Below are 16,173 nucleotides of genomic sequence, written 5' to 3'. Positions count from 1 at the left end.
AGTATGTTTACATAGTTGCCATTCCTACTTGATTTCTTTATGTTCATGCTTGGGTAGCCATCTCATATTTGTATTCTGTATTCTCTATTTTCTTAGTACCCTGAAAATATGATGGTAGGGGAGTGGGGTAGGGGTGGGACTGGAATAGAACTAAATTAAGAATGTGTGCTATCTTTTTTAGCTTACATGCACTCTCTCAATTCTAAAGTTTTGTGAAATATTCTGTACCAGGATTCACTCCACATGGTTGGAGGTATTGTCCCTTTTCCAGATGAGGAATATTCTTGGATTTCAAGCGTCCTCTCTGTTTGATGTTTCATCCTCAGAGCCTTCACTTCTATTAAAAACTGCCCAGTTCACTTTCTCTATTTCATTATTATTCTTAGGAGCCATTTCTACTTTATGACTTGCAGAGAAGGTAGGAATCTCAATATAAAATGGTCTCTGACTTACAATGTTTTGACCTAACAATTTCAACTTTGTAATGGTGTGAAAGTAATACATTTAGTAGAAATTATACTTTGCATCTTGAGTTTTGGTCTTTTCCCAGGCTAACGATATGTGGTAGCCTCCTCTCTCATGATGCTAGGCCACAGCTCCCAATCAGCCACATGATCATAAGAATAAACAACTGATACACTTAACAACCATTCGGTTTTTCACTTTCAGTACAGTGTTAAGTAAATTGAATGAAATATTCAACACTCTATTATAAATTAAACTTTGTGTTAGATGATTTAGCCCAACTGCATGCTAATGTAAGTATTCTGAGCATGTTTAAAGTAGGCTAGGCTAAGGTATGATGTTTCATACAGTAGATGTATTAAACGCATTTTGACTTATGATTTTTTCAACTTATGATGGGTTTATTAGGATGTTTCCCCATCATAAGTCAAGGAAGATCTGTACTGTATTTCTCCCTTCCACTTAAAATTTTGTTTCTTTCTTGATAAGTACTTTTTAAAGTTTGACATTGGATTGGCTATAAACCTTTCTTTGTTGCGTGGCTATTGAATTTTTTCTTTCCCGTTGTTTTTAGTATTTTGTTATTTTAGTATTTTCTTGTTCCTTTAGATATCAGAGAATGGATTCTGCAAGACAGTTCTATTTTCCTTTCTTCAGAAGTTTCCCCTTACACTGAGTTTCAAATTGATTTGAGTTTTGAGTTGAGTTGTTCTCAATTTTGTGACGACTCAAGCTTTCAATTATCTTGAGCTTTTAATTGTAAGTGAATTAAATTGCATAACTTTCTATCCCTTCCATAATGTCAGTGTCCAGATTCTTTTGAATCAGACCTTTCCAGTGGCTTTTTAAAAAATCTTAATTAAAAAAATTATTTAGATTCTTAAAACGTTTTTGAAGAGGTAACATAGAGGATTCAGAATTTGAATTTAAGAGGAACTAAAAAGAAGAATGAAGACTTCCACTCCTGTCCCCCAACCACTCAGTTTCTCTCCCCCAAAGCACCTGTCGTCTTTTTCTTGTATCCTTCTACTGACAATTTATGCCAGTGTAAGCAAATACATAAAATATTTCCCCCCTTTCTTAACAAATGCTAGCATCTATGCATGCTGTTAATGCTCTCTGCTCTTTCACTTATTTGTTGTTGATGACTTTTAAAATATGAAGTAGATTTTTAGAGGGAATTTTAAAAGGGCAAATAAAGGACGTAAAAGTGATTTATTTACAGAATAAAATGGAATAGAATTTACAAAATGGAATATATAAAACAGTTAAGGTGAATTAACTTGATCCATATAGATAGTTCTTATAAACATAGTGGATATTGAGAGAAGCAAGAGCAAAGGGATATATAGTGTAAAATACAATTTATGTGAATTTCAGAAGCATAACAAATAATATGTATTAATCATAGATGCATGCCTATGTAGTAAACATATAACTTGCATGGGAATGCCATAAGAAAATTTAGTTTGGGGCTATTTCTGGAGCAGGTGGTAGAGGAAATAGATGAAGCGGGAGCTTTAGCTATATATATCACATTTTATGTCTTAACAAAAGAGAGATTTGAAGCAGCAATGTCTAAATACTAGTGTCAGATCTGTGTGGTACATACATGAGTATTATATTTTCTTTGCTTTTCTGTATATTTGAACTAGTTCAGAATTAATTAAAAGAAATAATAATATCTACTACTCATGATAGGGATTGTGGAAACTACAGAAAACTAAAAGGTAAAAAAAAAAAATCTGTCATAACCTGACTGCCCCCAAGAGAAAATCCTTGGTAACATTTTAGTATTGTCCCTTCCAGCCTTTATCTTTGGCGTATATGCTTATATCAAATATATGTGTATATATACAAACTATAAAAATACGTGTATTTGATATGTGCACATACGCACATGCACTCACACACACAATGGAGTATCATGCAGCCATAAAAAAAGAAGGAAATCTGGGGTGCCTGGGCGGCTCAGTCAGTCAAGTGACTGCCTTCTGCTTGGGTCATGATCTCAGTCCCACAGTCGGGCTCCCTGCTCAGCAGGGGAGTCTGCTTCTACCCCTCCCCCTGCTCATGCTGTCTCACTTGCTCTCTCTCTTTCAAACAAATAAATAAAATCTTAAAAAAAAAAAAGAGGAAATCCTGCCATTTGCAACAACGTGAATGTATCTGGAGAGCATTATGCTAAGTGAAATAAATCAGAGACAAATAGTATATGTTTTCACTTGTATATGGAATCTAAAAAAGCTGATCTTGTACAAACAAAGAGTAGAATGGTGGTTACCAGGAACTGGGAGGTAGAGAGGTAGGAAAAGGGAGTTGTTGGTTAAAGGGTACAAATTTTCAGTTATAGGACGAATAAGTTCTGGGGATCTAATTAAGAGCATGGTGATTATAGTTAATAATACTATATTTCATACTTGAAAATTGCCCAGAGAGTATATGTTAAATATTCTCACTATAAAAAAAAGAAATGGTAATTATGTGTTGTGGTGGAGCTATTAGCTAATGCTATGGGGGTAATCAGTTTTTAATATATAAGTGTATCAAATCAACTCCTGGTATACCTTCAACTTAAACAATTTTTTGTGTCAATTATACCACAATAAGGCTGGAAAAAATACATACTTTTTACATAATTGAGACCATACTATATAGTTTCTATCCTGCCTTTTTTAAACTTTGCATTATAATAATCCATTTCCCTGTGTTACTAACTAGCTTTGTAATCGTCACTGTTGTCATAAATATGTTTAATCACCAATACGTAATGTGGATATACCATAATTTAGCCGTTTCTAGTACTCAAGCATGATCCTTTGAGCATTTTTTTTTTTAAAGGAGGCCCCATGACCAGCCTGGGGCTTGAACTCACAACCCCGAGATCAAGATTTGCATGCTGTACTCACTGAGCCAGCCTGGTGCCCTAGATCCTTTGAGCATTTTTTTTTTTTTTTTTTTTAGATTTTATTTATTTATTCGACAGAGAGAGAGACAGCCAGCGAGAGAGGGAACACAAGCAGGGGGGGTGGGAGAGGAAGAAGCAGGCCCACAGCGGAGGAGCCTGATGTGGGGCTCGATCCCACAACGCCGGGACCACGCCCTGAGCCAAAGGCAGACGCCCAACCGCTGTGCCACCCAGGCGCCCCGCTTTTGAGCATTTTTATACCTTGAGCATATTGTGTATTTTTGTCAGAGATTTCATATGCCCACTGACTTAGACTCATCCACAATCTTATGCCCTAAATAGTACTGAGGATTGGTTTTTTTTACTTATTGTTTTTCTCCCATAAAAAATACCTTGTCTATGTGATCATTAATCTTCCCTTTTACTTTGTTTTTGTTATTAGAGTACCTCGTAGTTATTCAAAATGTTCAAACAGTGCTACAGAACATTTTGCAAAGAAAGAATGTGCTCCAGAAGGGCCCTAAAGTAGATGGAATGTGGATTTTATGATGCACTAACAAAACTGGAAACTTCTTTGAAGATTCAAAATGAAAGATGCCTTGTACCCAAGGAGGAATATTAAGAAATGAGTTATCAACAATACTTTCTAATTTTTTTTGAAGATTCCTTTTCAATTTAGTGTCAGGCCAACTCTGCATAGATTATGAAAGCATAATGTTAGGTGCCAAACTTATTAGATAATAATTTGAAGATTTGACATGTCTTGTAGTTTATAATTTTGTGATGTAATAATAGTTTACCATGAAAATATTTTTAGTAATTAAAAAAAATTTTATTTATAGTCTATTTCATCATGGTTGTAATTCACTTACTAAGAATACAATATGGTGATACTTTTAAATTCCAAAATGCTTCAATTTTTTATTTTTCTGCATTTAAATTTCTTAGGGGCATAAGCCAGTTCTGTTGAGAACCCAATACCGTTGTCACCCTGCAATCAGTGCTATCTCTAATGATCTGTTTTATGAAGGAAACCTCATGAATGGCATTTCAGAAACAGAGAGGAGCCCTTTATTGGAATGGCTCCCAACCCTGTGTTTCTATAACGTTAAAGGACTGGAACAGGTAAATGACATTAATGTTAATGAGAGTCAACATGGTTTAGTTTCCTGGTTTAATTTTACTGTTGTTTTTTATATGGTTTTCTTGGTCTTTCCATAGCCTTTCTGGGAAATATAATTTAGGATCTGTTTCTTATTCCAGATTGAAAGAGATAACAGCTTTCATAATGTGGCAGAAGCTGCTTTTACACTCAAGCTGATTCAATCACTGATTGCAAGTGGAATAGCAGGCTCTATGATTGGGGTGATAACATTATACAAATCCCAGATGTACAAGGTTTGTATTACATATTATGATACTTAAATATTATAATTTCATGTTACAATATTTGATATTACATTTGCAGTGGTTTGATTTGGTGCTTAAAAAACTTTGGGAGTATAGTTAACATGTTAAAAAAATTCTGATTTTTGTCTGGTCTGGCTTTTTTTCTGTATAATTAAATGTAAACCTAACAAGGTTTAATTAAATTCAGTTTACAGCTGTTGGGGCAAAAATGCAAATAAACAAATTAGAGGGAAGAAAATACTGTGTATGCTTTGTGTTTTGGAACAGATGGGATTCAATCTTTGTTTTCCAAAATGTTCTTTCATTATCATTTCATTTTATTAATCAAAGATAGATGCCAGATATTAACGTACACATAAGCCAATTACTTCTAACTAGTTTTTGCTTTTTTTAAAAAATATTTTTCATCTGTTTCTTTATCAACTCTGAATTAGCATATCCAGATGAATTCCATAGCAATAGATAAATCATCACTTTTGATTTTGTTTCCTAATTTATATTGTCCTCTAGTTATTTTTGTATCATTTTAGAAATTATCTACCAAATCTTTGTGAGTCATAAAGAAAGAAAATGAAAATTATCCACCACCAGTTAAATAAAAATGGCTGCTGTGAATAGGTTCAGGTCTTAAGTTCTTCATAGTCCCTGCCCTGTATGATCTCTTTTCTTTCCTCCGTAGCTTTGTCATTTACTCGGTGCTGTGGACTTTGACCATCCTGATATTAAAGCTGTGCAGGTATCCACAGTAGACGCTTTTCAGGGAGCTGAAAAGGAGATCATTATTCTGTCCTGTGTAAGGACAAGACAAGTAGGATTTATTGATTCAGAAAAAAGAATGAATGTTGCACTGACCAGAGGAAGGAGGCATTTATTGATCGTGGGAAATTTAGCCTGTTTGCGGAAAAATCAGCTCTGGGGACGTGTAATCCAACACTGTGAAGGTAAAATAAAAATATGTTTAATTCAAGCATTTTGAATTAAAACTGACTTTTGAGTTGGTGCTTGGAATGGTTCAGGTGGGAACAGTTCTGGATTTGCCACTGTGGGAGATGACTGAAATAGTAGGGGACCACTATGAAATATTGTTGTCTCATTTTGTATCTTTTTAAGGAAGGGAAGATGGATTACAACATGCAAGCCAGTATGAACCACAGCTGAACCATCTTCTTAAAGATTATTTTGAAAAACAAGCAGAAGAAAAACAGAAGAGAAAGAATGAAAAAGATAAATCTAAAGATAAATCTCATTCACAAAAAGACATGGTATAGATAATTTGTATTTATATAAATTCAAATTCATTTTACACTATACATTTTTTATATTTTTTAATTATCCTAAAACCTTGTTATCCAAAAAACCTTTAAAGTATTTAAATAACATTAAATAACCACATATAAAAATTTTGCTCTTCAAAAAAATATACATACTTATGTTTAGATAGGCAGATGTTGAAGGTAATATAAAATCTTACTAATAAAAATAAATTTTTCTCTAAAAATTATGGCTTCTGTTTGCTAAAGGAATAAATTTTACAAAGGGCATGGAAAAGGCTTCCTGGGGAATATGAGTGTTACTTCAAAAATAAGTAAATATCTCAAAAACTCATCTATTAGAACATGGTTACAGTGATATCAGTGCACTGCTTTCTGAACCATAGCTCTATCAGAATCTTTTTTTTTTTAGTTTATTTTTAAATTTTTTTTACTATTTTTTTTTTAACATATAACGTATTATTTGTTTCAGGGGTATAGGTCTGTGATTCATCAGTCTTATATAATACCCAGTGCTTATTACAACACATACCCTCCCCAATGTCCATCACCCAGTTACCTCATCCCTCCCCTCCAGCAACCCTCAGTTTATTTCCTATGATTAAGAGTCTGTTATGGTTTGTCTCCCTCTCTCGTTTCATCTTGTTTCATTTTTCCCTCTCTTCCCTTATGATCCTCTGCCTTGTTTCTTAAATTCCACATTATCAATGAGATCATATGATAATTATCTTTCTCTGATTGACTTATTTCCTTAGCATAATACCCTCTAGTTCCATCTGCATCTTTGCAAATGGCAAGATTTTAATTTTTTAAATTAAATGTGTAATATTCCATTGTATATATTTACCACATCTTCTTTATTCATTTATCTGTCCATGGCCATCTGGGCTCTTTCCATAGTTCGGCTATTGTGGACATTGCTGTTATAAACATTGGGGTGCAGGTGCCCATTTAGATCACTACATTTGTATCTTTGGGATAAATACGCAGTAGTGCAATTGCTGGGTCATAGAGTAGCTCTATTTTCAACTTCGAGGAACCCCCTTCGTGTCCCCTCACTGCTACTACACTGTCATCCTCAGGTTATCCTAACTTCTGAAAACATAGAAAATTGTAATGTGTGTCATCATGTGCAGACTTTTCAACTTTATATAAATGGAATCACATTATGCTTTTACATCTGATTTATTAAATATTCTCATGAGATTCATCCACATGTTTTGAATATTGGTAGTTTTTAATCTCATTCCTGTTTGATATTCCACTCTAAATATAACTACAGTTCATTTATCTTTTCTTTTTTAAAATATTTTATTTATTTATTTTTGCAAGAGAGGCATGGGGAAGACAGCGCACCAGCTGGGGAAGGGGTAGAGGGAGAAGCAGACTCCCCACGGAGCAGGGAGCCAGATGCGGTACTTGATCCCAGGACCCCAGGATCACAACCTGAGCTGAAGGCAGGCGCTTAATTGCCTGAGCCACCCAGGTGCCCTACAATTCACTTATGTATACTACTCTTTTTCCCCCAGTTTTACTGAGAAATAATTGACATACATCACTGCATAAGTTTAAGGCACACAGCATGTTGCTTTGATTTACATATATTGTGAAATGAATTACCACAGTAAGTTCAGCTAATGTCCATCTTTTCATATACATACAATAAAAAGAAAGGAAAAAAAGGAAAACATTTTCCTTGTGATGAAAACTCTTAGGATTTATTATCTTAACAACTTTCCTGTATATCATTCAGCACTGTTAGCTATGGTCATCGTGTTGTACATTACATCCCTAATACTTATTTATGATATCACTGGAACTCTGTACCTTTTTATCACCTCCCTCCGATTCCTCCTCTCTCTCTACCCTCCACTTCTGGTAATCACAAGTTCAATCTCTTTTTCTAGGAGATTGGTTTTTTGGTTTTTAATATGTCACATATAGGGGTACCTGGGTGGCTCAGCTGGTTAAGTGTCTGTCTTCGGCTCAGGTCATGATCCCAGGGTCCTGGGATCGAGTCCTATGATGGGCTCCCTGATCAGCAGGAAGTCTGCTTCTCCCTCTCCCTCTGCCCCTCCCCCTGCTCATGCTCTCACTCTCTTTCTCAAATAAATTTTAAAAAGTCTTGAAAAAAATAGGCCACATATAAGTGAGCTCATACAGTATTTGTCTTTCTCTGACTTATTTTACTTAGCATTATGCCTTCAGGGTCCAACCATGTTGTCATGAATGGGAGGGTTTTCTCATTTTTTATGGCTGAATAAGATAAATAGTAGATAGATAGATAGATAGATAGATAGATCGATCGATCACGACTTCTATTTTTTAAAGTATGCCCTACGTCCAATGTGGGATTTGAACTCATGACCCCAAGATCAAGAGTTGCATGCTCCCCTGGCTGAGCCAGACAGTAGCTATACCATAACTTCCTTATCCATTCATCCATCAATGGACACTTAAGTTGTTTCCATGTCTAAACTATTGTAAATAATGCTGCTATGAATGTGGGGGTGCAGATACCTTTTTGAGTTAGAGTTTTCATTTCCTTTGGATATATTTCCAGAAGTATAATGGCTGGATCATATGGTAGTTCTATTTTTTTAAGTTTTTGAGGAAACTCCATACTGTTTTCCATAGTGGTTGTACCAATTTTCAATCCTACCAACAATAGTGCACAAAGGTTTTCTTTTCTCCACATTCCCACTGGCATTTGTTTTTTTTTTAATGATGGCCATTCTAACAGGCATGAGGTGACATCTCATTGTGGTTTTAATTTGCATTTTCCTAATGACTAGTGATGTTGAACATCTTCTCATGTACCTCTTGGCCTTTCATAAGTCTTTGAAGAAATGTCTATTCGGGTCTTTTGCCTGTTTTTTTAACTGGGTTATTTGTTTGGTGGTTACTGAGTTGCATGAGTTTTTTATACATTTCGGATGTTAACTCTTTATCAGATGTATGAGTTGCAAATATTGTTTCCCATTCTGTGAGTATTCTTTTCACTTTGTTGTTGGTTCCTTTGCTGTGCAGAAGCTTTTTAGTTTGTTGTAGTCCCACTCGTTTTTTATTTTCTTGCTTGTGCTTTAGGCATTATAGCCAAAAAATCATTACCGAAGTCCATGTCAAGGAACTTTATTCCTATGTTTTCTTCTAGGATTTTTTGATTTCAGGTCTTACATTTAAGTCTTTAATCCATCTTGGATTAATTTTTGTGAGTGTTGTAAGATATGGGTCCAGTTTCCTTCTTTCATATGTGAATATCCAGTTATTCCAGCACGATTTATTGAAGAGATTGTCTCTTCTCTATCAGTATTCTTTGCTCCCTTGTCAGTTATTGACTGTATATGCTTGGGTTTATTTCTGGGCTCTTGATTCTGTTCCATTGGCCCATTTGTCTGTTTTTATGCCAGTACCATACTGTTTCAGTGGCCACAGCTTTATAGTATAGCTTGAAATTAGAAGTGTGATGCCTCCTGCTTCATTCTTTCTCAGGAATTCCTTGGCTATTTGGGGTCTTTTGTGGTTCCATATAAATTGTAGGAGTGTTTTTTCTACTTTGATAAAAAAAATGCCATTGGAATCTTGATAGGGATTGCATTGAATCTATAGATGGCTTTAGGTAGGTCTTGACATTTTGATGATATTAATTTTTCCAACCTATGAACAAAGGATACCTTTCCATTTATTTGTTCTTTGATTTCTTTCATCAATGTCTTGTACTTTTTAGAGTAGAGATCTTTTACCTCCTTTGTTAAATTTATTTCTAAGTATTTCATTGTTTTTGATGCTATAATAAGTGAGATCAATTTCTTTGTTTCTTTTTTCAGAAAATTTAGTATTAGTGTATAGAAACACTACTGATTTTTGTATGTTAATTTTGTATTCTGCAGCTTTACTGAATTTATTGATTATATCAAACAGGTCTTTTTTGTCTTTAGAATTTCTATATATCATGTCATATGCAACAGAGACAGTTTTACTTCTTTTTTTTTTTTTTAAGATTTTATTTATTTATTTGACAGGGAGAGAGACAGCCAGCGAGAGAGGGAACACAAGCAGGGTGAGTGGGGGAGGAAGGAGCAGGCTTGCAGCAGAGCAGGGAGCCCGATGCGGGGCTCAATCCCAGGACCCCGGGATCACACCCTGAGCTGAAGGCAGACGCTTAATGACTGAGCCACCCAGGCGCCCCAGTTTTGCTTCTTTCTTTCCAACTCCAATACCTTTTCTTTTCTCTCTCTCTCTCACTCTCTCTCTGTCTTTTTTTTTCTTGCCTGACTGTTCTAGCTGGACTTCAGTACCATGTTGAATAGGAGTGGTAAGAGGAGGCACCTTGTCATGTTCCTGATCTTAAAGGAAAAGCTTTTAGCCTTTCATCATAGAGTATGATATTAGCTGTGGGCTTGTCATATATAGCCTTTATTATATTGAGATATGTTCCGCTATGCCTAATTTGTTAAGAGTTTATTGTGAATGGATATTGAATTTTGCCATAGGCTTTTTCTGCATTTATTGAGATTATCATATGATTCTTTTCTTTCACTGTTATAGTGGTGTATCACATTGATTTGTATATGTTGAACCCTCCTTGCATTACAGGAATAAATCCAACTTGATCATGGTGAATGATCCTTTTAGTGTGCATTTAAATTAGGAAAACAATGCATGCATAAAACAAAAAAGTTCAACAAGGAAATATGCACTATCTAAAACAAAAAACAAAGAAGTCTAGAGTTAAAAAATACAATGGAACTGAAAAATTCAGTAGAGAGTTTCAAAAGTAGACTTAGCCATGCAGAAGAAAGAATTTATGACCTAGAGGACATTGAAAGGGATACTGAAAATTATCCAGTCAGGAGCAAAAACTAAAAAGAATGAAAAAGAGTGAAGAAAGCCTATGGGAATTATGAGACATAATGAAAATAAACAATATTCACATTATGGGAATTCCAGAAGGAGAAGAGAAAGAGAAAAGGACAGATACTATATTTAAAGCAATCAGAGAACCTGGGGAGAGAAATGGACATTCAGATCCATGAGACCCAAAGAATCCCAAGTAGGTTGAACCCAAATGAGCTACACTGAGACACATTGTAATTAAGTTGTCAAAAGTCAAAGAGAAAGAATTTTAAATGAAGCAAGAGAAAAGAGAGAAGTTACATACCAGGGAACTTCCATAAGACCATTGACAAATTTCTCAACAGGAACTTTTCAGGCCAAAAGTAAATGAGATGACATATTCAAAATATCTAAAGAAAAGAACTGACAACCAAGAATTTTATACCCAGCAAAGTCCTTCAGAAACAAAAGGATAGGGGCACTTGGGTGGCTCGTTGGTTAAGCGTCTGCCTTCGGCTCAGGTCATGATCCTGGGGTCCTGGGATAGAGCCCCACATCGGGCTCCCTGTTCAGTGGGGAGTCTGCTTCTCCCCTTCCCACTGCTGCTCCCCCCTGCTTGTACTCTCTCTGTGTCAAATAAGTAAATAAAATCATTAAAAATAATAAATAAACAGAAGGATAAAGTGATGCCTGGGAGGCTCAATAGGTTAAGCATTCAACTCTTGATTTTGGCTCAGGTCATGATCTCAGGGTCAAGGGATTGAGCCCCATGTTAGGCTCCGTGCTCAGCATAGAGTCTACTTCAGATTCCCTCTCTCTTCCTCTCTACCCCTCCCCCTCCCCGTTCTCTCTCTGAAATAGATAAATAAATCTTAATAAAAAAAAAAAAAAAAGGAAACGAAGGAATAATTTCCCAAACAAACAAAAGCTGAGGGGCTTTATTAGCACCAGACTTGCCTTACAAGAAATGCTAAAGGGAGTTCTTTGAGCAAAAAAAGAAAAAAAGAATGCTAATTAACACCATAAAAACAGGTAATGTAAATCTCACCAATAATGGTATGTATGTAATAGTTATAGTTAGATCCTGCAATATAGTAATAGTGGTGCATAATTCACTTAACAATACTAATTTAAAAGTTTTAAAAAGTTGGGGAGTCTTGGTTTATTTGTTTGATGGTTGCTATTTCCTTGTCAAACTTCTTCGGTTTTTTATGCATTGTTTTCCTAATTCTGTTTAGTTGTCTGTGTTTTCTTATAGTTCACTAAAATTTCTTAAGAGGATTATTCTGAATTCTTTGACAATTTATAGACTTCTATTTCTTTAGGGTTAATTCTTGGAGCTTTATTAATTTTCTTTGGTGGTGTCCTATTTATCTGATTTTTCAAGATCTTTTTTTCATGATCCTTGATTCCTTATGTTGGTATCTGTACGTTTGAGTAATCAGGCTCCTCTTCTGGTCTTTACAGATTTGCTTTGGCAGAGATAGTTCTTCACCAGCCTTGTCTGGATTTCTTGATATTGTCCTAGGGCAGATGGAGCATGCTGTTGTCTATTTTTGGGTGAGGTAAGTGTTGAGGCACGGAGGATTTGGTGGGGGGTTGTGCCGCTGGCTGAGAATAGTTGGATAGAACTGCTGACTTGGTTCCCTATCCAAGTGAAGCTGTAGGATGGTCTGTGCAGTTACCTGGATTTTCAGGTTAGGCTTACTACCTGGTTGAGACTAGGTGTTATATTCATTACTGGATGGGGCTATGAGTTAGCTTCCCTGCCCTAGCAGCGCAACACGAGAGGATCCAGACCCTATACTGGTCATTGTTTAGGGACCCAAATCATGCCAGAGTGTACACTGAATTCCCCAGTCAGGTGAGGCCACTGGTTTTTGTCTGCAGATGGGGGAAGCCTGGGCTGTGCTCTCTGTTCCAGTACCAGAGTAAATAGTGCTGTTGAATGGACTATGTAGTTTCCTGTGTGTCAGGTTCTTTGGTCAGATGGGCCGAAGGCTGTATTCAGCAATGAGTGAGGCTATGAATTAGATGCCCAGACGCAGTGGGAGAAGCAGCTTTAAAGCTGTTTGTTTGTTGTCTTAAGCCAACCTACATGCCAAGTTTCCTGACTAAACAGGACCGCTGGCTTTGCTTGTCAAACTATTGGCTCTGCTACATACCTCTTGGTTTGAGTGCTGCTGGGTCACACAGTTTCCAGGAGTTGTCACCATCCCTGCTAGTGAGATGGGGTTGAAACACACTGTTCACAGGGATGAGGCTATGTTGAAGCTCGTTTGTCTGGGTGGGAGGGGGAAGGGCTGCTCCAGGCTATTCTGAATTTCCTGAAGAGGTTCTCTCATTGGGAGGTGGCAGGAGTTACCCTCGGTATTGGCTATGAATGAATCTCTCTGCTTACGTGTAGTGTGGGAGCACTCCACTCCCAGTACTGGCTTTGTTCAGCTCTGCCCGCCCACTTCTCTGCTCTACTGCTGCTGGACCACACAGACTTTAGGAGTTGCTGCCAGTGATTCTGGTCAGATGGGGCCATAAGACACTCCACAGCAGGTGGGGCTGTGATTCAGCTCCTTGGCCTGGGCTTGGGGCAAGCCCAGCTTTAGGGCTGGCAGAACTCATTTGAGGAACCAAATCAGGCAGATCTGTAACCTGCAGAGTTCCCTGGCCCAAGTGTGTTCTGGTCTTGGTTCTACAGATGAGCAAAACCTCTGGTTGGGATGACTACTTGGCCAGTGCAGGTATGAACTCAGTCTGCCTGTGCTGGTTGTTGTAAGCCCCTCTCCCCTTTGTCGCAGTCAGATTCCCAGTGGCTGGAACCTCCAGATTCCCCTGCAATCCCCATGGTGTGAGATCACAGTAGGGGCTCCCTTAAAGTGACCCACAATGCTGGGGATGACTGGTTGTCCCTCCTGGGTCTCTTTTCCGCCCTGGAAGCTCCAGGCTGAGGGGAGACCTCTTCATGTGATGCTCTGCTATCCTGGGGAAGGGACGATGTGGTTAACATGTAGCCACTTCTTCTTCTAATGCAGTCTGCGTTGGTCTGTGTGGTGCAGGGGGTGCTTTCAGCCTTACCCTTGTGTTCTAGGATTCTCTCAGTGGTGTCTTATTCTTGAACGGTTGTTCTTTTTGTGAGGAGGTGCAAAGTCAGGAACAACCTTGTTGATGTCAGCATCTTGCTGATGTCACCCTAAAAATATTTTATTATGAAAAGAATACAGGGGCGCCTGGGAGGCTCAGTCGTTAAGCGTTTGCCTTTGGCCCAGGGCGTGATCCTGGTGTTCTGGGATCGAGCCCCACGTCAGGCTCCTCCACTGGGAGCCTGCTTCTTCCTCTCCTACTCCCCATTCTTGTGTTCCCTCTCTCGCTGGCTGTCTCTCTCTCTCTCTGTTGAATGAATAAATAAAATCTTTAAAAAAAAAAAAAAGAAAAGAAAAGAATACATTCTCTTCGTAGAAAGTTTGGAAAATACAGAGGAGTATACAATAGAAAACAAAAAGCACCTAGGGATGCACTAGCCAGAGATGATCATAGCTAACACGTCCATATGTTAATAAGTTCACCCATTTGTTGTATGAGTTTAGACACTAACAAAGGAACATTTATTCATTCTATATGGAAAAATGGCGAGGGCTTGATTATAATTAAGAGCAATGAAGTGTTTGTCTTCACCAACTCAAAAAATATCAGTGACCCAAGTCACTAAATACTCATTTTAAAGATGAAGAAAACCGCTTACTTGAATTATATTACAATAAAAAATGACCAGTCCACTTCTATAAACTATTCTTTTTGTTTGGGAGAAAAATAAAGCCAGTGAACGAATAAAATATCTCATAATTCTCCAAGTCTTGTCCCAAATGTGTTATTGATTGTGACAGCAATTGCACTTCTAAGCAAACTGTGAAGAGATGAAATTGTTGATTTCTATTTGAAGGTCTTTGACGGTCTACATTGCTACTGGAAGATTCAGTTTGCTGCTTAATGCAAGAAACTGATTATCAACAAAAAAAATTTAATAGCTGAGCTAGTGATTCTAAAAATTCTTATTTTCAAAAGTTCATTTAAAAAGAATGTATATGTTTCATACTCTGCTCTGCTGCCAACCGCTGTCCTTAGAAATATACATTTCAGTATTTGAGTCGCTTGTGAAAAATCACAAGTTAAAATCTGAGATTATGAAATTCAGCTTAAAACTTCACAGTAAAATGTAACTTTTAGTAATGTTCTTTAATATTCAAACAAAAAGAATGTTTGATTTGGCAATGCCAGTGCGAACTCCAAATACTGCATGCTCTTGACTATGGTTTAATTTAAAGGCAGCTGTGAAATAGCTTTATACTAATTTGATTTTTTTATATTAAATAAGAATGAAATGGAAATTGGTGATTTACTCGACAGATATTGGACCTTGAAAATTAAATAATTGTTCTAAAAACATTAGCTCAATGCTGATTTGAAATGCCTGCTTTGTAATTAGTCATGAGTGAAATGTGTGTTTAGCTCAAGTTGTGTTTTTGGTTTTTATTACCATGAGTCGATTATAAAGTAAAGGAAAAATACAATCCAAATATCTCTGCAAACCTCTGAGTTCTTTTCATCCTGAAATACTAGTTAGGTTGGTATTTTTAACTTTTCTGTTAGTCTCTTAATTATTGACTTTTCTTCCTATTCTTCTTTCTAATCAGGCAAATCTGGTCTTGATACTAGAGTAATGAGTGTGTGTGTGTGTGTGTGTGTGTGTGTGTGTGTGTGTGTGAGAGAGAGAGAGAGAAATCAGGAAGTGGTCAACTTTCAGGTTAAAGAACCAGTAGAGAGAAGACTTCCTAAGTGAGAGTCTTAGGGCACCTCTTTTAAAACAAAAATTTTGAGTACATTTATTTTATTGGCTGAATTATGATGGATTTGTGGCTTTGGGGAATAGAAAGGATCCTTTGGTTCGGTCAGTGCATTCACTGAACATCTACTCTGTGGCTGGCTCTGTATTCAATGGAGAGCAGTCTGGTTCAATATTCTGGAACACGTATGTGCAGCTTGTTTTATTTGTCAGCCCAAGCATGGAGTATAGGTGAATTAGTTAACGTACCACCCTGCCCCTATGGGGGGCAAGCTAAAGTTCTCCCTGATAGAGAAATTTGGTGGAATTCTTGAGGTAAGAAAATCAGACTTCTTTGACCATTCTTTTGGAGGGCATGCTTCTAAATAAACTAAGAACTACCATGGCCATAATGATGTTGGGAGCTCAGATACATGGTTTCTTACATTCTCAGGTTCCTTACCCCTAGA

The 16,173-nt window shown here is 36.9% G+C and overlaps 1 protein-coding gene across 1 annotated transcript in view; it reads left to right on the top strand.

Annotated features, from left to right (window-relative positions):
* ZGRF1 (zinc finger GRF-type containing 1) overlaps positions 1-6,143 on the top strand; it is a 94,363-nt gene extending 88,220 nt beyond the window's left edge. Inside the window, exons 25-28 of the mRNA XM_040626259.1 lie at positions 4,322-4,498; positions 4,637-4,771; positions 5,463-5,724; positions 5,894-6,143. Of these exons, the coding sequence (XP_040482193.1) occupies positions 4,322-4,498; positions 4,637-4,771; positions 5,463-5,724; positions 5,894-6,051 (732 nt within the window). The 3' untranslated portion in view covers positions 6,052-6,143. The remainder of the gene's footprint in view (positions 1-4,321; positions 4,499-4,636; positions 4,772-5,462; positions 5,725-5,893) is intronic.
* Positions 6,144-16,173: the final 10,030 nt, after the last annotated feature.

Source organism: Ursus maritimus, unplaced genomic scaffold, assembly GCF_017311325.1.
Source record: "Ursus maritimus isolate PB19 unplaced genomic scaffold, ASM1731132v1 scaffold_11, whole genome shotgun sequence".
NCBI lineage: Eukaryota > Metazoa > Chordata > Mammalia > Carnivora > Ursidae > Ursus > Ursus maritimus.
The sequence above is the reverse complement of the archived record's forward strand: the minus strand, read 5'-3'. Positions and strand labels throughout refer to the sequence as shown.